Source organism: Pogona vitticeps, chromosome 3, assembly GCF_051106095.1.
Source record: "Pogona vitticeps strain Pit_001003342236 chromosome 3, PviZW2.1, whole genome shotgun sequence".
Classification (NCBI taxonomy): Eukaryota; Metazoa; Chordata; class Lepidosauria; order Squamata; family Agamidae; genus Pogona; species Pogona vitticeps.
The window spans coordinates 25,742,501-25,769,033 of record NC_135785.1 but is presented as its reverse complement, the minus strand read 5'-3'; the positions used below and the strand labels follow the sequence as shown (position 1 = coordinate 25,769,033).

The 26,533-nt window shown below is 41.0% G+C and overlaps 1 protein-coding gene across 2 annotated transcripts in view; it reads left to right on the top strand.

Annotated features, from left to right (window-relative positions):
- The window catches only part of KCNAB1 (potassium voltage-gated channel subfamily A regulatory beta subunit 1), a 231,741-nt gene that overhangs the window by 52,824 nt on the left and 152,384 nt on the right, over window positions 1–26,533 (top strand). Inside the window, exons 1-2 of one of the 2 annotated variants that reach the window (XM_072996107.2) lie at window positions 1,072–1,870; window positions 1,970–2,369. The exons of the other annotated variant lie outside the window; for it this stretch is intronic. Coding sequence (XP_072852208.1) covers window positions 2,149–2,369 — 221 coding nt within the window. The 5' untranslated portion in view covers window positions 1,072–1,870; window positions 1,970–2,148. Of the gene's footprint in view, window positions 1–1,071; window positions 1,871–1,969; window positions 2,370–26,533 lie in introns of those variants that run through there. 2 annotated transcript variants of the gene reach the window in all.

Below are 26,533 nucleotides of genomic sequence, written 5' to 3'. Positions count from 1 at the left end.
CCCGTTACTATTCTGTGCTGCACCACTAATGCTCTCAGAAGGGTTTGGTTGTTTCACATCTTTGATACAGTGTAGTAAAGCAGTTGAAGGCGCGTTCTAAACTGATTTCCAGCGCAAAGCCTCCTCTCATCTTTGAGATCTAGCGACAATCTCTGTTATAGGCAAAGCAACCAGAGAATCTTTGATAAAACGAGAGAATCTTTGATAAAACTCCCCCCCCCAGCTTGATAAAAATGCCCAGTTCCTTTGCATTTGAGGAATGCATCTGTAATTCTGACGAATGAAGGGCATCTCTCTTCTTGCCTATGCTTTTAATTCTGAGTGAGGAAACGAAGTGAGGGCTGGGTTTGCTCCAGGCTCCATTTTATGAAACATGAATTCAAGCAAGAGAGAAACTGAGTTCCTAGAGAACTCATAGAGAACTGCAGAATGGGCACTTTTTTGGTTAGGAAGGAAGATAATCCCACAATTCAAAACACAAGCTCCTTTCATGTTTCTTGGATGCTGTTGTTAGGTACCATCAAGTTGCCTCTGCCCTATGGCAACCCTATATGAGCAAGCTCCAGAACAATCTATCCTCAACAGCTTTGCTCATCTCTTGTAAACTCAACCCTGTTGTTTCCTTTAGGGAGTCAATCTACCTCATATTTGGTCTTCCTCTTCAACTTCTCCTAGCATTATTGTCTTTTCCAGATAGACAACACACGATGTGCCCAAAGTATGACAACCTCAGTTTTGACATTTTTGCCTCCAGAGATTGTTCAGGCTTGATTTGATCAAGGACTCACTTGTTCGACTTTCTGGCAGTTGAGAGCATCTGCAAAGTGGCATTAGTTTTTTTGTAGAGAAGAAGGAAACTGGAGCATTTGTAATGGCATGCTAAGAACTTAACCCCGTGCGTGCAGTGACAGCTGCACATGAGTGACAGAATGCTGGCGCATACCAAGTTTGCAAATGTTTTCTCTGCAGCCCCTATGTGCCCAACAACCATGTGAATTAGCATCCAATCCCCACCTTTGTTCCAGTCCCAGGGGATAATCTGGTTTCGCAGCAAGTTGTGTGATCTAAATCAGAGGACATGCACGGGGTATCTATTTTAACTGTGAACGCCTCAGTGCTGAGCAGAGATTAACCCTGGCGCTACTGGCAACATGTGGGTTTCAGGAAGGGTCTTAGCATGCCAGACGCATGGGATTAATGAGTTAATTCAGCCGCACAAAGTCGAATAGTAAGGCTCTTCCCCGCCCACAACATATCGAGACATTGGCATGCTTCCACATCCATTTGCTCAATCACTTGGAAGGAGCTCTTCGAAGCTATTTAGCGGGGCTGTCAGTTATTCCGGCAGCCCGAATCCATTGAAAGCGCCTGCCTTTATACTGCACACAAAGGAAGAAAGCCAGGCACCCACTCACGCTTTCTGTGAGCTTCTTAAAGAGAGCGTTGCACATTCAACTGAAACAGCTGCATCGCTGTTTCTCATCAGTGCAGAGAGCCTCTGCTTTACCTCCGCCAGGCATTGGGGCTGTCATCGGAGGGGAACGCTTGGGGGATCTTGACAAGGCATTGAGTTTTGTGGCAGCTGTGACCAAAAAGGCTGGATGGATATCCATGGTCTTCTGAGACTTCCCTGCATTTAGATGGTTCTTGGGCTCTCTCAGCTTTGCACGATCAGCATTTCATGGTCCAGAGGGTGTTCCAGATGCATCTTGCAGCATGCCTGCATTGATTTGAATCCAGAAACCACAGGCAAACCAGCGTTAAGACAGCGTGGAAGCCACTGCTGTGGGTTTTACCACGAAGATGCACGTTGAAGGTTCCTGAAAACATTTGACCCAATGGAGGATTCCATCTAAAATTCTTTGCAAAGGTAAAAAAATACATTTTAAAAATTATTGGGAAGCACATTGTTTGCTTTTAAGGATTATAACTGTAGCAAGTTCAACACTTTGTTTGCCTCTTCACATAGCAGGCATCGCCTTGCTCACATCTGACCTGCTTCAGAACCAGGTATTTGAGTTGGAGCACACCTGGAAAGACATTGTGAGCAGCGCTAGAAACCGACCTCTTTGGCTTACTGCAGTCCTCTAGACTTCCATCCAAAGGAAGTTCTCACTATCCTACAAAGGACGGCTTGGTGGGAGAGAAATGCAAGTCTCCATAGCATGCACAGAGCATAACCTCAAAAATCGGAATGGGGAAGACAGACTTATCAGCAAACAGAATACCAGCGGCTCCAATGCAGTTAATGCAGCCCGGGCCAGATTCCGGACAGTGGCAATTATTGCTCGCAGTTTGGGAACCTTTACTCCTCAACACCATATTTCTTTAAAAGAGTCCACTGCAAAACAGACTGGCATGAAATATAGGTATGGACAAACTTATTTATTGTTCATGGTAATTCTTTGTCTTTCCTCACTCTTCCCCATGTCTTCACATTCCATACCTTTCCAAGATCTGGGGACAAAAAGTGAAAAGTGAAAAATACATCCTTGAATTCTTTTCTAGAAATGAAGACATCAAAGAAAGCTTAGAAAGAAACTCTGGCCCTAAAGGCTGCCTATTTCTTGCCATACCATACATTGGGTATTACAAGTTTTGGTATTCATACCAAATAAGTGTCTGTGGGAGTAACATGACTGGCTGTGCTTAATGCAGGTCCTTTTGTACTCATGACTTTGAATTAGCAAATGACACTCTGGGCTGTGCTTGGGAGAAAGTTTGCCTCTTAAGGCACCTGCTGGGGAGTACAAAAAACCCCAACAGCTTTCAAACTTGGTTAGAGGCTCTTTCGAATTCTAATTACCACCCACACGCCTGTGATAGACATGCTGTCATAAGGGCAAGGAGGGATTTGCTTGGAGAGACATGCAAGGTGTGATGCAGATAAAGTAATAAGCATTTTAAGGTGTGTTGAGTTCTTTCATTCAAAGAAGATAAGACAGTGAGAGCAATGAATACCCACAGCTAATGTCTCAAGTGAGCAGGTAGAATGTTTATCTGCATAAAGTATTTAAGAGGATGTTTTGCTTGCTAAACCAGTTAATTGCAATTATTTTCATGTATATACCTGATTGTACAATGTGTTGACTTTGTCAGATATTAGACACCTCTTTGACTTGACATCAGATTGGTTTTGTTCTCATAAAGAGAAGCAAGCAAAAGAAATATTTAGATATTCTTAGAAATGAAGTTATGGCTTAGTTACCAACAAAACCACTGACTTTTGCAATAATGTAGTGCATAGTGTTGTATTTAGGACCCAAGGGATGTGCAGATACGTGCTTTTGGATGACAATTCAAGGAATTCCCCAGGTGGCTATGGCATTATCACCCGAAAACACAAATCTACACAGTTCTGGTTTAAATTTTAGGACAAATTGGATGGCATTTGGGAATTATGCATAATATTATAGTTCCGGCCTCAGCTGATTCACAGTAATCAATAGCAACCACAAAAGATGATTCATGTTGAGAGTCAACAAGAGAAAAGTGGTGAAAGCATATGCCTTCTTTAAAACATTGCATTACTTAAGTTTTCAACAGGTAGTGAATTTTGAGATTGTAGAAATATACGTACTATTAGTGTTTCTGGCAAGTTGTCTCCCTAGGTCAATAATAAGTGCCATAACAACCAGCAAACTTAGATGAAATGTTGGCTACCTTTCTGGCAAGTTGACTCCATAGGTCAAGGATAAGTGCTATACCAAGCAACAAACTTAGATGAAATGTTATTTCCCTACCCTGTGTTCCATGCTTTCCAAGAATGGCAATGGGACAAAATATGTCTTGCCCCAGAAAGCCATATCTTATTCAGGCTCTTGAAAAGACTTTGTTGATTTTAAAATATCGCACCCAAAACTGTTCTTACATTTGAAAAAAAAAGTTCAGCAAAAAATGGGTATATTTTTAAAAATCTCGGCAATTATGATGGGAGAAATGCCAAAAAACTACAGTACCTGCATTCGGGGGGGGGGGTACACAAAACATACAAGAAAAGCGGGATTGTCAGAACCTATTCTGGAACTGGTATGGTATGGGCATACTGGTGGGATTCTGAAAAGCATGTCAAAATGAAACAAATGTTCCGTTTTTCAGTCTGAGAGCATATTTCCATTGAGAGATGAGTTGTGTAAATAAGGGATGGTCAACAGAATGGCTATACAACACTTGCAATTGGTACCTGCAAAGTAAATGGTACCTGCAAAGTAAAACCCTTCTGTTAAAATGTGAGGAAAGGCTGCAGGTAGTCTTGAGGAATGTATGTATCCATTGAACTAGTATGCTGTCTTAGGCCCTGGTCACATGAGGGAAATGTTCTCTAATTATCCCCCAGTTAGTTATTTGCTTTTTTTTCTTTTTCTGGTTGCATGATGCACAGTCACAATCAAGACATTTTCCCAGCCAGTGGTGTAACAATGGAACATTTCTCCATTGCCAAGAGAATTGTATTATTTTGTATCTTGGTTGTACCAGTGCATTCTTCGCCAGGATGGCCTGGGTGCATGACCTGCTCTCCTTCTTTTCCCATGTCCATTGTGTGCAACACATTTCTGCAGAAGCAGCCAGTACAACAGAGGACACTTTCCTAGATAGAACCCTTCCCAATCAACATTCCCTCTAATTTTCCTGGGTGGGGCTCGATCCCCTCCCGTGCATGGGTTAGTCCCACCGCGCATGTGAGTCCACCCCACCTGTGCAGGGTTCCATTGTGACTGGAACATTGTGAGTGGAAATTATGACTATGGGGATGCGGAAAGCCATATGGAAGGGGCATAGTCGCGCACACACTCAAACGGTGACGCACCTCAGAGGGAAACTTGTTCCTAATATATCATGGGAGGATTATAATCAAGGGGCTAAATTGTCCCTTGAAGCAAGAGAGAAAATAAATTGGTACCATGGTGTAGCTGGCCATAACGATTCAAATAGGAGGAAATAAATGGGTGCCTCTAAAAGTCCTTGGGATGTTCGTCCTGGGATATAAACCACATGGCCACAATTCAGTACAACAGAGATATCGAAAGTAGCAGAAAATATTTCTCTCATGTTACCAGGGCATTAATTAATAAATTGGAAGGCAGCAGGGCAGGGTTTTATATGATAGTGATGATTGAGGGGTACAACATTGGACAGAGACTAAACGTGCACTCTTCCTAAAGTGATCCCATGGGCAGAGAATCTTTTTGCTTTCCACTGGCAGTTCTATTAGTTAAAATCTATATCATTTGCTCCCCCTATAACTCAATGAGAATCTATCCCACTCTTGTTTGCACAGTCTTGCTCATTCATCCACCTACTCCTGGCTCACGGTTGTATATCTTGGTCACATTAGTGTGACTAAAAAAAAAACCCAAACAGAATTATATTTTTCTGCTTATGTAACTAAAATGTCTTTCAATGGCAGAAGCATCACCTGCAGAGCATTGATAAAGTAGATGTAACGGCAATTGCAATAATGTAAAGGTTTTTAGTAGGTACTAAAACAGATGGTCGGATAGCTTGGTGAGTTAGGTAGCTGGCTGTGGAGGCCAAGGTTGGGAGGTCATTTCCCCACTGTGCATCTCAGAAAATCCAGCCTGTGTGACCTTGGGCAAGCTGCACAGTTACAGGATGTCCCCAGAAAAGGTAAAAGGTAAAGGTTCCCCTTGACAATTTTTGTCCAGTCGTGTTCGACTCTAGGAGGCGGTGCTCATCCCCGTTTCCAAGCCATAGAGCCAGCGTTTTGTCCGAAGACAATCTTCCGTGGTCACATGGCCAGTGCGACTTAGACACAGAACGCTGTTACCTTCCCACCGAGGTGGTCCCTATTTATCTACTTGCATTTGCATGCTTTCGAACCGCTAGGTTGGCAGGAGCTGGGACAAAGCAACGGGCGCTTACTCTGTCGCATGGATTTGATCTTACGACTGCTTGGTCTTCTGACCCTGCAGCACAGGCTTCTGCGGTTTAGCCCGCAGCACCACCACGTCCCTGTCCCCAGAAAAAGGGGATGGTAAATTGCTTCTGAGTACTCTCTACCAGCAAAGGGTCAGCATAAGTCAAAATTGATTTGATGGCACAAAATTATTTAAAAAAATGTAGATACCAGGTGAGCCTCTCTGGGGCAGTATTATTTGGCCCATACAGTAGACTGATGTTGAAATAAGGAAACAATGGTTTCATATCGTTAGTGAATGAGCTATTGCCTTTGTTCCTCATTGCACATCAAGTCATGAGACTGGCACACAATGAAAAATATAAGCAGAGATTCATTGGTTAATAGTAATTCTCCATTGCACTTTTCCCAACACAATAAACAATGGGCAATCACTACTAATTAATGAATAAATTATTTCCCCAATGTTATTCTTATCTGATTGGTTTTGATTATTTGGACTGATATTCTACTTGCCTGGTTTTGTAAATGTTATATTTTATTGATGTTCTATTTCTATTTGTTTTATTAGGTTTTATATTGTTTATAGTAGTGTTGTTTGTTTCCTGCTTTGAGCACTAAAAGTGAGAAGACAGAATTTTAGCAACCAAGGGATGAAGGATTAAAAGGACAAGATGGAATACGTACTTGCATACAGTCTCTGAACAAAATCAGAAAAAAAGTTTATTAGTATCTTGTGAAGAAAACCATTCATGCTTGGCTGGGGAAAGGGTATTCTTACTGCAGTCTTCAAAGCCTTGGCAGAGGTGGGAGAGGTGCCAAGGAAACACTCATGACAAGGAACAAGTATTGGAATCTTCCATTGTGTTCACCCACCGTCTCTTCTTCTCTTCTCTTCATCAGCCTTTTCGTCTCCAAATCCCCTTTCCGGCATTGTGTTCAACTGGTGTAGCATCTCAGATTATCATTCTGTCATAGTGAGTAACAGGACAGAAGGTGTAGCATTGCCAGGTCAGCAGCAGCCAGTTTCATGAGATTTCACAGTCAAAATCTGAGACCAGGGAATCTTCCTTCATAACAACTGCTTCTTGGCCAGCTTGTTGTGGAAATAGGTATGATTCTCTGCTCATCAGGTAATATGGCAACCCAGAGCTGGGCAAGTGGCAAAATACACCCTGCAGCTGTGGCATTTACCAATATTCCCGCTAATGCTTGCACCTCATGCAGCCTTGTCTACAGTGTCCATGTTATGTGGGGAGTTTTTCCAAGCACTACGCTGCTGCTGGAGATTGTGGCAGGGTCACTGCCCTCTCATCCAGAGTTTGCCCCCTAGGCCACGCAATACTGGAGTCAGGGTCTGTGCAGGAAGAAGGCTCATGCCTTTATGTTTGGCCCATCGCTCTGTCTTGCTGCAACTGGCACAATGAGTGCAAGTCCATAAGCATGCTGAGCCCCTTCCCCTCGCTATCCTGGCTTTTTTAGCTGATACTGTATTCTGTAACCACAACATATACAGAGACGCGTTTAGCTGAATCAAGAAGTCCTAGCACTGGGTGGGAATAGGTGCAGGTGGGTTGTCAAACTTTCAGGGCACCTCACACATACAGAATAAATTTTCTATTTCTCTAGCATCACTTTGATTTCTATCTCTTTTCCTGAAGAAGCATAGCAATTCCCAAAGACTTCAGCCAGCCACCCTCTCTGTATACACTTTGGTCATTCAAATTTCCTGCCACTATTGGCAAGTGAGGAAAAGAGGAGAGAGAGGGAGCCAGTGCCATAATAAGGTGAACAAGTTCATGCCAGTGATGTAGAGGGAGACCTTTGGGAACTCACAGGCCCTGGCAGGTAGAGAAGGAAGGATGATCTTAGTAGCTTCTGAGAGGACCAGCAATCTATGTAAAGGAATGGTGCCAGGGATAGGTTATCAGCTGGGAAATTCATCTACTAAGAAGGTTGCCTAAGTAGGCTAACAAGGTCAAAACCAGTGAGGACCCATGGTCTAGATGATGAGGACTCATTCCATAGGTTGCCTTATTAATTCTCTTTTTCTGTAAGCTTATTCAAGATCTCCAACAGAAGGTGAAAAAGTTTTAAATAAATCTAGGATGAGATTATATGGATAGAGGAAGTTTTATTTCTAGTGCTGCTTCTAGGTTTTTGATTCTGGCCTTTGTCTCCATATATGTGCCATCTGTACATATATGTGGTCCAGTTGTTTTTACTCTGCATTTTACTCTGATGACCAGCAAGCACACTTGAGGGACCCCCATGCTCTACTTCTGTAAAGTTTTTGCAAACCTGCTGGGCCCCCTCCTCTCCTTTCTAAGGATTTTCACACAGCTATTTAGCAAACAGAGGCTCTAATCCAGCAGTTGGGAAAGTACGGCCAAGGGAACACCAGAATCATGGTGGAGGCTGTTTACATACTGATGGGGAGTAGACTAAACCTTACAAATTTGCTTATCTTATGCAACAGGATTTTGGCCTGTGAGTTTGGATTTCTTCTTTGAAACCACCACTACCACTGCCATTATCATTATACAGTGGCAAGCTTCTGATATTAATCTTGTGGCAGTTCCAGTAATATATTTACAGAGTCAGGTGGATAATTTTTAAAACAACCCTGTTGCTCTTGTGGAAGGTGAATTTACTTTGATTGCAAATGCATTACTGATGTCCATATTACTGTAACACAGCAGTAACATGCTTGAACACCACAGGAATTCAAACCCAGATAATAAAGTACTCAAAGAATGAAGAATAAACTATCCTCTTCCTGGATAGGCGAATCAGTCAGGGGCTGTTTCTCCCACGTTCCAATATCTCAATCCCAATATGAAGAAATGTATACATTTCGACAAATTCAAATGCAAATTGAAAAGGCATTTTCATCCATCTGTAGCAGACTGTGTAATGTGCTGAATTCCCCCATTAAATTGCTGTCACTTCCACCATCCCATAAATTAGTCCTGCAACTTGATCCAGTTTTGGTAGTACTCTCTTGCAATACAAGGATGTGTGGATGATGGAAAGTGCAAATACAAAAGCATTCTGAACAACCTCGGTAGCTCTTTGGGTTTGGGAACTCATAGTATGACATTAAAAACCTCCACTGCGCTCCATCTCCAATTTTTAAAAAAGTAGCAGAACTTAAATCCTCTGAGAATAGAGTAGAAGGAAGCTGTGTAGTCTGTTGATCTGTTTCACATAGGGTCCAACTAAACAGTAAATTGATCCTTTTTTTCTTTTTCTTTTTGCAAAAGTGCTTTCTGAAATGGTGAAAGACATCTATGTGTTATATCAAATTAGCTTTCCTTATCTGTGTATCTTGCATTTGGCGTGCTTACCTGTGATTAGCCATTGTAAGGGAGGCACCAGCTTAATTTGCACTTCTGCTGAAGCATGTATTTATGATTAAACATCTTTGTGGAAAGGACAAGTTAATTTATGTTTCTTTTAACAGGTTCGTTTTATTTCATTATAAAGCAGGTATGTATGTTTAGGCAGGGTAATAAGCCTTTATTTGGTTGAATATGAGATATATCTCTTTAAAACATAGGTAAAAAAATTATTAAAAATCTAATTTACAGCACTATCCGTAGCAGATGTTCAAAAGCTACAAGAATCTGCCCATTAAAAAGGCTTCCAGTATCTCAGATAGCTTAAAGGACTGATGTGGAATACAGTATATATACGTATGATTAGGAAGCAAGGCTGTGATCATAAGCTTGAAAGTGTGTAGCTTAATCCTTGTGAAATATCAAGAAATCAGTAGTAGATGGGGCCTGAACAGACTTCAGCTAGTCCAGTGGGTCTTAATGTGGGCGATAATGCCCCCCAGGGGGCGATTTCATTTTTCAGGGGGGTGGTAGAACGAAAAGGGGCGGCGTGGGGGCGCTGGAGCAGAAGGGGGCGGTAGGGGGGCGCTGGAGAAGCCAAACCTGTGAAGATGGCTGCAGCCTTTTTACAGTGTGCATGAATATATATTTTCCTCCAATTTTAATTTAGTTTCAGACTTTTTGTCTTGAAATTTTTAGTTCCTGCATATGTTTTTATGCCCTTTTAATATTTCTTTTTGCGTCTTAAAATTCACTTGCAACTTAATCATTAAATGTTACTTTTTTGGGGGCATTTCATTTTCTTGGAATTTAATTTTGTTTTCAGGGGTCATTGGATTTAAGTGTCTTAAATCAATCAATCAATCAATCAATCAATCAATCAATCAATCAATCAATAAAAAGATATCATCACCGCAGGGAGGGGGGCGATGATAACTTCCTCAATGGCTCAAGGGGGCGTTTCTTTCAAAAAGGTTAAGAACCACTGAGCTAGTCAATGGGCAGAGCTCCCATATCTGATACAACATGGTTTGCAAATGATTAATAAATTTTAAGATAGCATGCAAATACATGTGTGGGTAGAGATTCTGATGATCAGAATTACTAGGTGACCAGGTTATGAATTTTGAAGCAATACCATCCTGTGATGCCAAAGGTTCTTGCTTTTCCTGCTTTATGTAAACGATTTGAGTTATGTGGGTGATTATAAAATGCTATTTAGAATGATGTATTACAAAGTGTGTTTTTTGGCTCACATTAAGAAAAATCTCCTCCCTTCGCCTCCCTTTAAAAGTCTTCATGAGATCTGTAAGTAATATATAGATATGGCTGTTTTGTTAAAAAAAAGGAAGGGTTTTTTTTATTGCTTTATAATTTTAATCTTTCATTTTCTTCCAGGCACTTTGCCTCCTACGTCTGATAGGCAGCATTTGAACTGTTACTGTCAGTGGTTTTATATAAAGGTGGAGGTGGGGGTGGAGAGAAAAACCAGAGAGATTTCACTTGTGACGCAACGCTTCAGCATCGTGCATATAGCAAAACTTTGGGGATTGATTCCTGATCACAGATAAGTTTCAGATTCAAAAAGAAAAACATGAGAAGAGGGTGCAATTCAAACTCCACTAAAGTCAATGGTGAAACACCTGTGGGTGTCAATAAATATAGGCTCAGCCATTTTTACGTTAAAATCATCTCACACAAGATCATTCCACTCTCTGCTGTGAAGTTCCAGGTGCACGTTTGCCCTTGTAAAGTTGCCTCTGGAATTAATGCAAGGGCAACTACCTTGCTGTCTGTGTGTTTATGTGGGAGACAGCCTTCTTTTTTGCTGCTCCCAGACTCTGGAACTCCCTCCCACAGGAGGCCAGGCTGGACCCATCTTTGCTGTCCTTCCGCAAGCAGACACAAATCTTTGTCTTCAAGCAGGCCTTTCCTGAGTAACTAGCACTCTAGGGGACAATAAGCAGGATGGTTTATAATCTGCTGCTTCTAAACTGTTTTTTTTTGGGGGGGGTAATACTTTTACCTTTTAAGCCTTTTTAGGAGTTCTAACAAAGCAGATGGCATGTTGAATGTTACTAAATGTCCAGTCTCTTTGTGATGTCTGAAATTCAGGGTTCTTTGGAAAGAATGAGAACTCACTCCTACAGCTGCATGATCTTGAGTGTGTTCAGACCTTCCTTTCTAATATTGCAAAGGGATTCTGGAGCATTCCTGTGGGGATCAAAATTAGTTAACATATCATGAGAAGAAGAAGCCATGCTTGTGTTTCAGTGATGTGTCCTCCTCAGCAAGCTTTCCTGTGCCTGTAAAGGTAAAAGGTAAAGGTTCCCCTTGACATTTTAGTCAGTTGTGTCCGACTCTAGGGGGCGGTGCTCATCCCGTTTTTCAAGCCGTAGAGCCAGCGCTTATCCAAAGACAGTTTCCATGGTCACGTGGCCAGCGTGACTAGGGAAGGCCGTTTTACCTTCCCACCAAGGTGGTACCTATTTATCTACTCGCATTTGCATGCTATCGAACTGCTAGGTTGGTGGGGAGCTGGGACAAAGTGATGGGAGCTCACTCCGTCGCGTGGATTCAATCTTATGACTGCTGGTCTTCTGACCCTGCAGCACAGGCTTCCGCGGTTTAGCCCGCAGCGCCACCACATCTCTAGGTGGCGTGGTGTACAGAGTGTCTGTACACCACGTGTACAGTGTCTGAACATAGTGCAAACACAGTGCGCATTTTGCTCTGATGACCAATTTGAAAACAAAGCAAGCTATAATTTGTAAGCAACCTGAGATCTGAAAAGCATTGAGATTACAATCAGTTGGGTTTTAACAAAAAATGGTAAAATCTAGTAGGAAGCTCTCCAAAGAGTCTAGTTTAATCCTTTGATCATACACCATAGACTTTTCTGACAGCAGAAAACATTTTGCTCAGCCCCTGCCTGCAGAGATAACTCTGACATGGGAAGTGGCTCCCTGCTGCCCCTACCTTGAACAAGTGTATCCACTTCTTGGCCGTGTAGACAGACTGGGTTTGAGAATACATCAGTTCAGCACACAGTTGCCTTCTTTAGGAGCACCACATGGCAGCTTGTCTAAAGTGGCATGAAAGCCTGCAGGAGTCCTTGATTTCAGTTTGTGTGAGATGGCAGCAACCTGACAAGTGAGTAAAAATATTTTCAGGCCTTCTAGCTCCATTCCTAGCATGCTTCATTAACTCGGTGGCCCAGAAATGGTCCATATGCTCAAATGCTGTTTAACCAGGTGCTCCAAATCTTTTCAAAAGGATTTTTGTTGAAATGTTTGGCTAGAAAAAATGAAGTCTCCCATATCCTCTATTTCTGAATAGTAATCATGTACTGTCAAGTCAATTCTGACTTATGCTGACCCTTGCAGGGTTTTCTTGGTAGAGAATATTCCGAAGTGGCATATCATTCCCTGCTTCTGGAGATGCCCTGGGACTATGTGGCTCGTCCAAGGCCGGACAGGTTGACTCTTCTGGGAGGCACAGTGGGGAATCGAACTACTAACCTTTGGTTCCACAGCCAGATACGTAACTCAATAACACTCTTCTTGGTCCATCAGTCCTCTTTCTTTAACTATGTTCCCTAAAACTGTGGTCCCCAACCTTGGGCCTCCAGATGTTCTTGGCCTTCAACTCCCAGAAATCCTGGCCAGCAGAGCTGGTGGTGAAGGTGTCTGGGAGTTGTAGTCCAAAAACATCTGGAGGCCCAGGGTTGGGGACCACTGCCCAAAAACATCCCCAGTTTGTCCATCCCAGTTAAATAAATAAATCCAGTAAACTGCCAATATAGTCTATGGTTAAGAGGTTTCTCTCTGTTCTGCCTCTTTTCTCAATCTGACCTACCTCACAAGTTTATTGTAAAGAGAAAACGGGAAGGAGAAGAACCATATGTCCTGTCCTGAGCTGCTCTGGAGGCAAGCCAGAGCATATATGGAAATACTAAAGAAACTAATATGTCAAGCGTAGGGTTCTATTACTTTACAGCCACACTGATGCAGATGAAGGACTTGCAAGGCAATACTAACATGGTCATCCCAGTTCATCCTTGTCTTGCACGAGCAGTATTCCAGTTCTATTGGAAGTAGAATTAAGCTGAGCAGTAGCAAAGAAAAGCACTGGAAGAAAAAGCTGCATGTACTGCAAAGCCTGCCCTGTGCCCTTAGCATGTTGCTGACAGGCATGATGGGGGATGCTGTCCCTTCAGCAATACTGAAGCATGACCATCTGACAGTGAAGTAAAACATTTTCCCACCCGCCCACTTGGGATTTGTGCGCTATCATAGAATCAGAGAATTGTGAAATTGGAAGGGGCCTGTAAGGCCATCAAATTGAACCTCCTGCTTGATGCAGGAATACAAATCAAAGGATATCTGCCAGGTGATTGTCTAAGTTTCTCTTGAATACCTCCAGTGTTGGAGCATTCACTTGAGGAAAGTTCTTCCTGATATTCAGTCAAAATCTAGCTTCTTGTAGTTACAAGAATCATAGAATCGTCATAGGGTTGGGAGGGACCTTGGAGGTCTTCTAGTCCAACCTGCTTGAGCCCATTGTTTTCTGTCCTGCACTCTGGGATGATCGAGAACATATCCTGCCCCTCCTCTCCATGACAGCATTTCGAATATTTGAAAAGTGCTATCGTATCACCCCTCAGTCTTTTTTTCTCAAAGCTAAACATGCCCAGTTCTTTCCAGCCCCCTGATCATCCTTTTTGCCCTCCTCTGAACTTGTCCCAATTTGTCCACATCCTTCTTGAAGTGTGATGTCCAGAACTGGACACAGTACTCAAGGTGAGGCCTAACCAGTGCTGAATAGAGGGGGACTAGCACCTTGAGTGATTTGGAAACTATACTTCTGTTAATGCAGCCAAAATAGCCTTTGCCTTTTTTGTAGCCACATCACACTGTTGAGCCATATTCTGCATGTGATCTACGACAATTCCAAGATCCTTATCACTTGTAGTGTTGCTGTACCAGGTATCCCCCATCTTGTAATTGTGCAATTGGTTTCTTTTTCCGTGGTACAGTTCTCTGCATTTATCTCTGTTGTTTTCACCCCAGTGCTCCATCCTATCAAGATCATTTTGAATGTTGCTTCTGTCTCCCAGAGTATTAGCTATTCCACCCAATTTTGTGTTATCTGCAAATTTGACAAGCATTCCCTGCACTCCCTCATCCAAGTCATCATTAAAATTTTTGAAGAGCCCCAGACCCAGCACTGAGCCTTGGGGTATCCCACTTGTTACCTCCTCCCAGTTGGAAAAAAAACCCCATTAATCATCACCCTCTGAGTATGATTGTTTATGGGATTGTCTATAAAAGCCCTTCAATACAAGGGTATATAAAAAATAATTTGCACCAATTGTCTATCCACCTGACACTTGATCTATGCAGCCCACGCCTAGTTAGCTTGCTAATCAGGATATCATGGGGCACTTTGGAAATTCTTTGCTGAAGTCAAGATATACTATGTCTATATTGCATTCCCTCTGTCTATCAAAAAATGAGTTTAGATTAGTCTAGCAGGATTTGTTCTTGACAAATCCATGTTGGCTTCTAGTTATTACTGCATTGGCTTTTAGGTGCTTGCATAGTGACCGTTGTAGCTTCTCTTCTGTTTGTGAAGCAAGCACAAAGTAAGCACAAAAGCATCAGTTAGCTATTTGCAAAGTTAATAAACCAGCTCATTCACTTGCTTGCTTGCTTGCTTGCTTGCTTGCTTGCTTGCTTACTTACTTACTTACTTACTTACTTACTTACTTACTTACTTACGAGTCCATGCAACTAGGCAGCAGAAATGTGCAAAATTTGGTCAATGAAATGCTCAAATTCTTTTCCAGTTTTTCATATTGTGCTTTTAATGATGTAAGACTCCTCTTTTAGGAGAAATGCAGGATTAAATAAATAAATAAATAAATAAATAAATAAATAAATAATTAAATAAATAAATAAATAAATAAATATTCAAGACTGATTTTTTAAAAAAATCTCACAATCTTACAGATGGGAAGAAATATTTTTCTTGCCCTTTCTCATTTGACATATGAGACAAGCAAGGCTCTACATCCCCAAGGGCCATGGAGATAAATCTCTCCCTCTCCCAAATTTCAGGGAGTATGTAACATCTGTACAGGCAAATTCCTCCTGCTCAGGATCTTTAAAAGGACTATTGAGCACTGGAATTCTCTTTCTTTTTCTATGCTAATCTCTTTAGGATCTATTGAAAACAGCTTGCATCCATGGCACTCTTGACCTGTGCAGGCAGAGCTTCTGGGAAATAGCTGCATCGAGTGCTAATGCCAGAAGTAGGAGTGCAACACATAGCTTAGTGTGTAGCATCTGCTAAAGCTTCTGGTTCACCGTATGGGAATTGAAAAGCACTTGAGAAAATTCCTGGCAAACCTCGACAAATCCAAACAGAATCAAATTATTGACAGTTCAGATAACATGGGGTGAGAATAACCTGTGTGTTTTGTTTTTGGGAATTTTCAGAATCAAACCTATGGCATGCAAGAGTTCGTAGAGTCCAGTTGTGGAGGATGCTTTGCATTTTGGGGAGAAAACAAAAAAGTGATAGACTGGCTATTTGAGTTAGAAATGACCAGTTCTTTTCCCCAACAGAAAGGATTTCATTTCGAGTTGCAGTTTTAGCTTTGATCTGACTTGGATTTGCAAAGCTTGCGTCACTGGATCCGTCTTGAATCTGTTCCATATATCAAGCTTCAGTGCAGTCGGCTGTGCTCAAATGTGATATCACAGTTCAGTATTTGCAGATGTTGTGGCATTTGTGCTCCCTTGCATATGTGCTGTTGAAAGTGAACATTGACTAGTTCTTTTTCCACATCACATCAAAAACAAACACAACTGAAACTCCAGAGTGCAATAATTGTTTTCCCCAGGAACACAAGAGCACCTGGCTTTAACTAGCATCTCTCTAAGAAAGCCCTTCAATACAAGGGTGTATCAAAAATAATTTGCACCAATTTATTAGTATTTATTCTGGCTGGATGGCTCGGTGATGTAGGTATGGAGTGGTGTGGAGACAGATACAGGTAGTTTGATTCCCCACTGTGCAACCAGAAGAGTCAGCCTGTGTTGCCTTGGGCAAGCTGCACAGTCCCAGGACACCCCTCAAAGAAGGGAATGATAAACCACTTTGGAATATTCTCTACCTGAAAAACCTTGGAAAGAGTAATCATAAGTCAGAATGTGCTTAACAACACATCATATTGGTGGTTCTCCAAAATAGGCGCAGTTATACACTGCCATTTTATACAGAAGTACGTACTGTATTGTGGAACTACGATCAGACTGCTTCTCAACCTAGTCACTATGTTTATTGAGCCACTTTATCACAGCACTGTAACAGTAATATGCACAAAGACTTTTTCATAATACCATTACATAAGCACCCTTTGTAAGGGCTTGGACTGTTAATATTGTCAAACGATGTCTGGAGATGGTTGTTTATATCACAGCTCAAAATAGTACTGTTTCACACTTCCTATTTCCTAGAAGCAGCCTTTTCCAGGGTCAACCTCCTAGTGAGCTGGAGACCTTTACTTCTGACATATAATTCTGAAAAAGCTATTTATTTAAAAATATACATGCTGAGTTTAGGGAAGCAGGCAAGCGTTCAGACAGATGGTGCTCCTTTTAAAGGAACATTGGTTTTCCTAAAGGAAGGTGAGAAACTTTGATGTGTCTGACAGCCAATTTTTTGCCCACAGAGTCTTCCAGGGTCTGGATAGACCGGCCAGAATAAATAAAATGATGGTGGAGGTGCATGGTTGAAACTGAAAGTGGCCAGAATTCCATGATGTTTTGACATATGGGTATTTGGGGGCGTTAAATACTATAGAGGCTTGGCCACCTAATTCAAGAGTGAATCATTATTCCTGGAGGGGTTTTTTTGGTTGGAAAACCTTTTACTGGTAGAAGTGGGGGAAGTCTAACACCATGTCTGGGGGCCTTGAGGAGCTACTTGTGGCTGCAGGCCTGGGTTTTCATCACCCCTGCCCTAAAGCAAATGAATGTTCTTGGGAAAATCCACAGCTTGTGACAAAGGTTATTTCTTTGCCTATAGCTAGTCAAATTCCTGAAATTCTGAAGGTGGCTACTAAAAAATAAAACTATTCTAAGGTCTGAGAAAGGTCCTAGGCTGCCAGGAGCATAGAGACCATGCTTTGCGTGTGGAAGGTATCACATTTAATCCCAGGTGTCTTTTGGCAGTACCAAGAAAGACCAAGGAACAATTATGTGATTGTTTTATGATTATTGTTTTTATGATGTTTTATAACTGTTTGTAAGCCGCCCTGAGTAGACTCAGTCTAGTGAGGCGGGGTAGAAATCAAATAATAAATTTATTATTATTATTATTTTATTTATTTAATTTATATGCTGCCCACACTACCCAAAGGTCTCTGGGCGGCTTAAATAAAAATAAACAAAGGACCCACTTAAGATGTGGCATCACTTCCCACAAAATCATGGTAAACAGTACCCAAGGCCAATCACATTATTTTGTCACCTGAGACAGAAGGTGGAATCAGATGGAGAAACAGCTTGCATTTTGGACAGGTTACGGACACAGTCTGGATCAAACTCTTTTCCAGTGGCTACACAACATACAGGAAGTCGCAAACCAGCCAAACCCTACTCTGTGCCCAAACTAAATCTTTTCTGGTTCAGCAGAAGGGCATCTCTAGTTTTTGAGTCTGGCTGGAGCAAGGGGAACTGGATGGCATGTACACAGAAGGGTCGCTATAAAGGTGACTACATATAATGAAGCGAGCCTTTTGAGCATGAGTCGATGCAATCCAGCTTCCCTGACTGATTGCACCCAGAGAACCCACAGAATACCTTTTCCACCTCCCTGCCAGCAATTCCGAACTGAGAGTCCTATTTAAACAACCCTTCTTCCAGCAAGTTTTCGGGAAAATATTCTTTGGAGAAGACAAGAGGGAAAGTATTGGAATGATCTTTGAGCCAGCAGTTTCCCAAATAATGAAAGTTATAACCAAAAAAGTAAATTTTCCAGATGGTGGTACAGATGCATATGAAGCCTCTAGATAAGTTTACAGCCACATAGCCCGGCATAAGCAGACTCTGGTTCTCTTCTATAACTGCATCTCGCAGCTGGTCCTGGCTGGCATGTCACCGAGCTCTCAAAACAAAATGAGGACATTTTGTATGGCCAAAGCTGCCCCAAGACTATTAATCTTGAGGGACCAATATTCTTGTTTTGCAGAAGGCCTCCCTGTGTTCCCTTCACAAAGCATCTTTTTTTAAAAAAGCCAGACCTTCCTTGCCTCCATTTTTTTTTGCTTGCTGTATTCCAGTTTTCTTTGCATGTGTATGTGGGGTTTGTCTAATTCTATAGTGAGCAGTTACTCTGGTGTTTTAAGCAAGCATCTTATAACTTATACCTGCCCACTAAAGAAACAAACTTTTTTGTATGAAAGCTGAACCAAAGCTTACAAGAAAGTTAGGATTTTTAAAAAAGGTTTTTAACTGTTAAGTTTGTCTCCTGTAGAGGAATTATACATGCTGTATATACAGCTTTGTCATAGATGTGTTGTTGGGGTGTGCGTTCATTTTGATGTTGAAGGGTTGTGCAGCAACAAGACTCAGTTGTAATGGAAAACACGTCTATACCCCATGGACACATTTGGCTTTTAGGGAATACGAAACCAGCGGTTTAATATAACTCACAGTGTCAACTCCCAGGACTTTCAGAGGAGCAGGGAGCAGATTATCTGCACCCACCACCCCAGCTTCCTTGTTTCCTCTGATCTTAGCTGTAAACTAACTTATTGTAAATTTAGAACTGTTATATTGTTGTGTTTTATTCTCCATGTAAGCCGCCCTGAGTAGACTTTGTCGGGGGGGGGGGGGGAGTCTAATAATAAATAATAAATAAATAAATAAAATAAACCTCAGAATTACTGGGAGAGAAATAGATTTCCCCAGGAAAAGGATTGTTTTGCAAACTAAACTTGTAATTGAGTGTGATTTGCTCTTGAACAGACAAGCAAGAGCCGTTAACTTCAGAAAAAAAACCCTGCTCTTCAATTGTTGGTATGCAACAGTTCATCGACCTATGTGCTTATCAGTATGGATGGCAGTGGGTACCGTCACAAGGAGCATCAGCACATTTACCATTACATCACTGAAGAAGACGAGCAGAATTCATCACAGTACTTGGAAAAATCTGCCTTTATCTATTTATTTCATACATTTGTATACTGCCCCACTTGGTGATTTGCACTACTCAGAGCAGTTAACAACAACTTAAACACCAACCGCCATCCCCACAAACCCAAAGCAACCCAATAACAACAAACAACTTAAAATAATGCAAAACAAAAAATAGAGATGGCGGTAAGGATGAATAAAACCAGTCCCTCAGGGAAGGATATCACTAAACACTTCTTTATGAAGCTCTGTCTAGAATGAAGTTATTGAAGGAACTTGATGGCTCTCAGGAGGAAGCCTGTTCCAACAGGATGGAGCCACAACTGAGAAGGCTCAGTTTCTGGTAACAGTCTTCTGGGCCTCCCTAGTGAAGCCTCCTGCAATGACATGGCTTCGGAAGACCAGGTGACAGGAGCAGAAGTTCTTAGGTCTTGATGAGGCCTCAAACCATTAAGAGAATGCATGTACACCCAGAACCTTTCCAACGTATTACATTGCATTACATATCGTTCATCGATTTCTGTGTGAAGTTTCCTTTAGTGGCCAATTCTGAGACTGCGACTTGCAAATATTTTCATAAACAGAGAGGAAAAAAGGATACTTCTGTTGCCATTTAGGATTGAGAACAAGACAGCATAAAACCCGGAGATTTCCTGTCAAAATGTATCCAAAAATGCTTTGAAATGCCCATTTTTTAAACTTTGAAAGTAACTAGAAAAGTTTACTTGTTTGTAACTACTTGTTATGGTAATTCAACAGTAGTTATTTACATGCAACTGTTATTTATAACTGGTTGTTTCCAAACTCTCTTCACAGCCTTAATCTGATATGTTAATATTCACATTTGCTCATATAAAATTAATAAAAAATATTTGAAAACAGTAAGTAAGAGAGAGAGAGAGAGAGAGATGAGGTAGTACATATAATTCCTCAGACCTCTATTTCCGGCACTGTTTTAAAGTCAGGCAGAACACAACTGAGAAATACTTGCATTCTCCTCCACATAGTTATCAGAAAGAAAACATTAAAAGCGTGTGGGCAATTTCTAATAAAATGATAAAACCATTTCAATCCACAGGCTGCTTTCTCCCTTTCAGTTGCCCACACATTCTGAGTCCCTGTGCATCCAGCTTTGTGGTGAATCCATAGTGTATTTCCAAAGCAATCAAAGCACATTGTACAAATTAGCTTGGTTACCTATACATTAATGCTGAACAGAAAGCTATCATTACTATCCCGTATCACAGATGGAGGGGTAGGAGCTGAGGCAACATGGTAGGGGTCCTGTTTGTTTATTTAATAGATGCAGTGAACCACTCTTTTAGTCTCTTACCTTTAAAGGGCAGCTTCCCATAAGCAATCAGAACATTAAAACAATGAAAATATAAAATATATAATCATTTGAAATACCAAACACCACCAACACATATAAAAATTATAAAGCAAGTTTCCTGGAAGTACCTAATTATGTATAAACTAGGGATCTTTTAGCTATACAACAGAGGGTGCAAGTTTGCAGTGATGGAAAATGTAAATTCACTCCCATTCATTCACGGTGAAGTCACACCGGAGAATTCAGGTTTCCCAAGTCTCTCAGAATTAACAGGCTACACACACTGGGAAAGAGAGGAAAGCCTTGTTTGCAGCTTGTTTGCAGCTCTTATACTCCAGCAGGTGGTATAGTTAAATGGAAATGGCCTAATAAGCTATAAATAAGGTTTCTTCCTCTTTTTAGCTTTGCCATGGGCTGTTAAAAGAGAGAGAGAGAGAGGCTTTGCTCACCCTTAGCAGTTTTCTTTAAAAGGGGGGGGGAGTAAAAATGTTGCTGACAGGCTTTGCTTGTCATTCCCTGAATATGGCTTTCACTGGTTTTCTCCTCATTAGCTTTGTCATAAGCTATTGTGGGGGGGGAGGTTTTACTCACACTTACAGTAGCTGTTTTTTTTTTTAAAGAAAAATATCTTGCCAATGGGCTTTGCTCAATGTTCTCTGAATGTATGCTGGCTCAGTAGCTTTTCTGCATCTATTCAGGTGATCACATATTTGAACTAAGGCGAATGGATCCAATTTTTTTTTAAAAAAAAATAGAAGCCCCAACTATGGTCGATGAGGGGGAGAATGTGGGCTGATTAGTATTTCCCTTTACGTCATGCGGTAATGGGGGAAGGAAAGCAAATCAACTTGCACCAATCCGTAGTATTTCCCACATTTTTTCCAGAGTTCCCATTCAAGTATGGCAAGTCTACAGACGTGATTCAGTCAGAAGTCAACTATATTCATAGAACATGCTTCACTGCAAACCTCTTTTAATGAGAGCTTCTGTGGATCAAGTCCATTTCCCCAAACATAAGAGTGAGCCTTCTCATCTATGTTTCTTTGCAAAGCAAAGTGAAGCAAGGTATACTTTCCTACTGCCCAGCTGTCCTTTGCCTTCCTCCCTTTTTGGAGGCCTTCTTACAAGCAATGTAAAACAGGAGCACTAGAAAACCTACAGAGCAAATGAAACAAGCAACAAACAAAAACTTTGCAAAAGTTTGGAGAAAATTATTTTGTAACCACCAGTGAGATGCAGCTGGTGGCAAGGCAGAACAAACCATCTGCTTAGGAATTCACAAAAGAGTTGTCTAACTGTTAAGGGCAAGCTGTGAAGAAAGAACATCACTGTCACTTAGGGAACCGATGGAATGAAAGTAGGCAAACATGCTATTATCCTGACTGGAATCTGGCCAGGCCATCCGCTTTTACACCTTTGCTGACACAAAAAGAGTGCCCAGGGGAGCATTCAATATTGCAAGGAGTCAGGATAATCTCTTGTTTGCATCTCATCTAGGAAGCAGAAGCAGAGCATCTTCATTTTATATGCTGAGGCACTGCTTTCATTGTCTGGTTGGGGCTGTTCGTCACAGGCATCATCATCGAATATTGACTTGGCCGTGTTGTGTTTAGCCTGCGAAACTGGTGCAAGATGTCAGGAGTGTCTAAGAAGAGCCTGCATGCCAATTCAAGCTACTTCACTAGCCTCTGGAACTGGGCTGGAACAAACGCACAGAGTTGGGTCATTTGGCGCTCGTTCCGTATTTGCTGGGTCAGTTTGCTTTGCTTTCCCGACTCTCTCTAGCGACTTCTTGGGCCTTAATTAAAAAAAAACAACAACTCTGTGTCTGTTGACATAGCAAGTGATGTGTGAAATTAATGTAGCATTTAGTGCCTTGCCTTTGCTTTGCCTTCTGCATGCCTTTGGCTGCTCTCTTCCATTTTAAGTCCATTCAGGCCTTCACAGCTCCTGAAATGAAATGAGAGGAAGTTGAAAGGAGGAGCCCAGGTGGGATCCGTGCCACTGCCCCCTTCAACATGTTTCGATTGCCAGCACCCACCTCGGAGTTATCTTTACATGAGTCCTCAGGAGTAGCGGAGAATGCAAGATACTATCTTGCCATGAGTGTTTAAGCAAGGGACATTACCAGTCCAGATGGCTTCTGCCTGTGGAGGGGGCCTGGGCAACCTATTGTCCTTTTACTCAGGTAAAACAGTAGATGCTTAGTTAATTCCTTAGAAAAAAGTAGTGAGGGGGAGTATTGCAGTGCAGCAACACAGACAGAACAATACAAAATTTGGTACTGGAGGACAACGTGGAAAAGCACCACTTCTACTGCCACTACACTAAAACAGAGCAGGGGCAAAACTTTTCCAAACTCTGCTTTAAGGCTCTCCCTGATTGGATCAGTCAGGTCTGGAGAACAGTGGTATTGTGTGCCTACTATGCCCCTGCAGAACTTTTCTCATTATATTAGGTAATAATCTGGAGTGCTAGGCCCAGATGGCTTCTGCTGTTTTAATAAGAGGTCATATGTCTGAATTACTTGGCTGAGCATCTTTAATAATTTAACTTTTTTTTCCAAAAGTCTCTTTTCAAATTAACTCTTAATTCAGTTTAAAGGTCAGGCAAGCACCTTTCCTTTCTTGCTTCCACTGCTCTGCCTTTTCTCACTTCTGCCTTTCAGGCAAGAATGTTTTAATTTAATATCACGGTGGAAAAAAAAAACTTCCATTAACTTTTTGCCCTTCTTCCAGTTGGCTCTAAGTAGCTACTTGGAACTTTTCTAAACCATCTGCTTTGGACTTTTGATGAGGGTGATTGAATGCCATCAGGTCAATTCTACAGTAGAATAATTAGTAATGGCAAGCAACAAAAACCAATACTGGAGAGCAAAGGAGTGTTGTTGTTTTTCTTTTCTTTAAAAGGGGGAGCCATTCCTAATACTGACACCTGGTGTGTGTGTGTGTGTCAAGATCCTATATTCTTAGGCCAAGTATAATAGACATTCTAAGAAAAAGTGAAGCAAGTTGTCTATGTTTGTTGGCAAATACCATTGATTTGCTTCTAATATATGGATACCATAATAGGGTATGTGAGATGTTCAGGAAGTGGCTTAATACTACTACCCCTTTCCCAGATGAGTTTTCTTAGCGGAGCAGGGATTTGAACCCAGATCTCCTGGGTCCTAGCCTGATACTCTACCTAAGACACACTTGCTTTCCAATTAACTGGCAGAGTGGGTGAAAGTTATTTTTTCTTGCAATAAAAGTTAGAACTAATAAAAGTTATAAGGAAGCCGTTTGGGTTGGGGGGCCCAAAAGGTTGAGATTTTAAGAGGGAAAGACCATAAATAATTTGTACGCCTTCCCATATGGTTGCGTACATACCCTTGTTAATACTCAGGAAATGGCCATCTGTGCCATAGTCACTCATGCCCAAATTTACAGCTTCCATGCTTGGTGCAATCTTTAGTACAAGGTATATTTTTCTAAAATTGTGTGCTTTATGTATTGCTGAAAACCTTTATAGGTAATCACACACTTAATTCCCTATTTTACACCTGGTTATCTTCCTTTTTTTTAACTGAGTTTGCAGCTGCCACAATACAACTTTATTTGAAATGCTTAAATAAGTGGAAATTATCTTAATTTAATTACTGGAATAGTTACAGTTTATAGTGTATGCCAAATGTTTTTGTACTATGTCAACACACCTGCTCCCCCCTTCATTTTGAACACATCATGTTTTTCATTGTCGGCTAGCCCCGTTGGAAGAAATTGAAAAACAAACTTGGAAAGGGAAAATGAATATTTTGGTTGAGAGGGTGAAATGTATTGACTTGTAGCTTCAGATACGATCACAGATACCTGGCCTGTAGAGAAGGACACTTTTTTAAAAAAATGGATTCTTCAATTTAAAATAATGACTCCCATTCCATTTTATTTAGCTCAGAGATCTAATCCTATGATTGCTCTTGATCTTTGCAAGTAACTTTCTTTTTATTCCTGACTCCATATCAAGATGATCTCTTAATAGGCCAACCCAAAAGGCACACAAAGTGTGCGGAGATACACAAAAATGCACAAGCATTTTGATTCACTGAGGGGCCTAAAAACCCATAAAGAATCCCTGTGCCATCAATTCAAATAAGATATACTTAGATAAAATCCTCACTTCAACATCTGAATGTGTGCTACTAGGGATTTTAATGAAATATAAAGAAGCCCTTAAGCCGTCTCTGAATATTTTGGATGTGTGTATTTCTAAGATTCAGAAATCAAGAAGCTTGATGGTGCGGTAACATTGACAGATCCACCCATCCAAGCACAGTCCAAATTTACACAAAATAATAAGCCAGATAATTCCAGACAATTCTCACTTATCATTCATGAGCATGTCTGTTTATGCCTTCTCATGCATTCTTAGACCCAACTATCCAGCAAAGCAACTTCAGAAACCAGGGCCTGCCTCATGAGCAAGACACAGTAACGGGGTGATAGGATGGTTAAATCAAATACTGTAGGCTTAAGGAAATGTATGTTTTCACACTTTCCAACACTTCTCGGAAGAAGACGCACGTCACCCCACACAAATTCACATGAATGATGGGCTGTTTTGAAGAGATAAAGCACGGTAGGTAAAAACAATTTGCAGACTTTAAAATGCGAGCAATTGAAATTGTGCCCAGTTGGGGAAAAAATGCACATCACCATGCGTTAGTCATTGGGGGACAAAATGTAAAGTGGGCAAAAGGCATAAATGAATCTGTCATTTAGGTACAACATATAAACAAATGTGCAAATCCAGGACAAATGTGAACAAACATCAATTCGGGAATCAAAATAGTCTTATAACTCAGTGCCAGAAAAGGAAAGAATTGGAAGAAAACGTAGGAATTTGGGAGAATGCAACAAAATGAAGACTGAGAGATTTTTATTTTTATTTTTTGCTGTGCATGTATTATGTTCATGCGCCTTTCCTGGCTTTTATCTCCTGAACAACCAAGGCTCACTGGTAGCTTCAAAGCATGGCTTCATACCCAGGCAAGTTAGGTGAGCAACAAACTAGGAGTCCTTCTGATTTTTGACAAAACACTCAAGGTGTGATTACACTGTGAGGGAAATGAGAATTAACTCACATTCTCTCACTGTCAATTTGCACTGGTGCATTCAGTTCTCTTCGATAGAAATGGCCACAAAGGCAGAGGAGAGGGAAAAAAATCCTTCCAATTTCAATTCCATTTGAAGCGCCTGTAGGTGATGTATTTCACGGGCAGCCTTTTAAGTAGTAAGTGCCTCTTGGATGTTTTTAAAATTAACGTACAGATTTTCAAATGTTTTAAAATTATTTTTAATCTTGTTTTTTTTCATCTTAATATATGTTTAATTGGTTTTTAAAATATATTTACATAGTATTTTTTATACTGTTGTTTCTTTTATAGTTGTTTTGAGCTGCCTTGGGTGCCCTCTGGGGAGAATGGTGGCATATGAATGAATGAATGAATGAATGAATGAATGAATGAATGAATGAATGAATGAATGAATGAACGAATGAACGAATAAATGAATGAATGAATGAACGAATGAACGAATGGATAGATAGACAGAGAGACAGAGAGACAGAGAGACTGACAGATAGATAGATAGATAGATAGATAGATAGATAGATAGATAGATAGATAGATAGATAGATAGATAGATAGATAGATAGATAGATAGATAGATAGATAGATAGATAGATAGATAGATAGATAGATAGATAGATAGATAGATAGATAGATAGATAGATA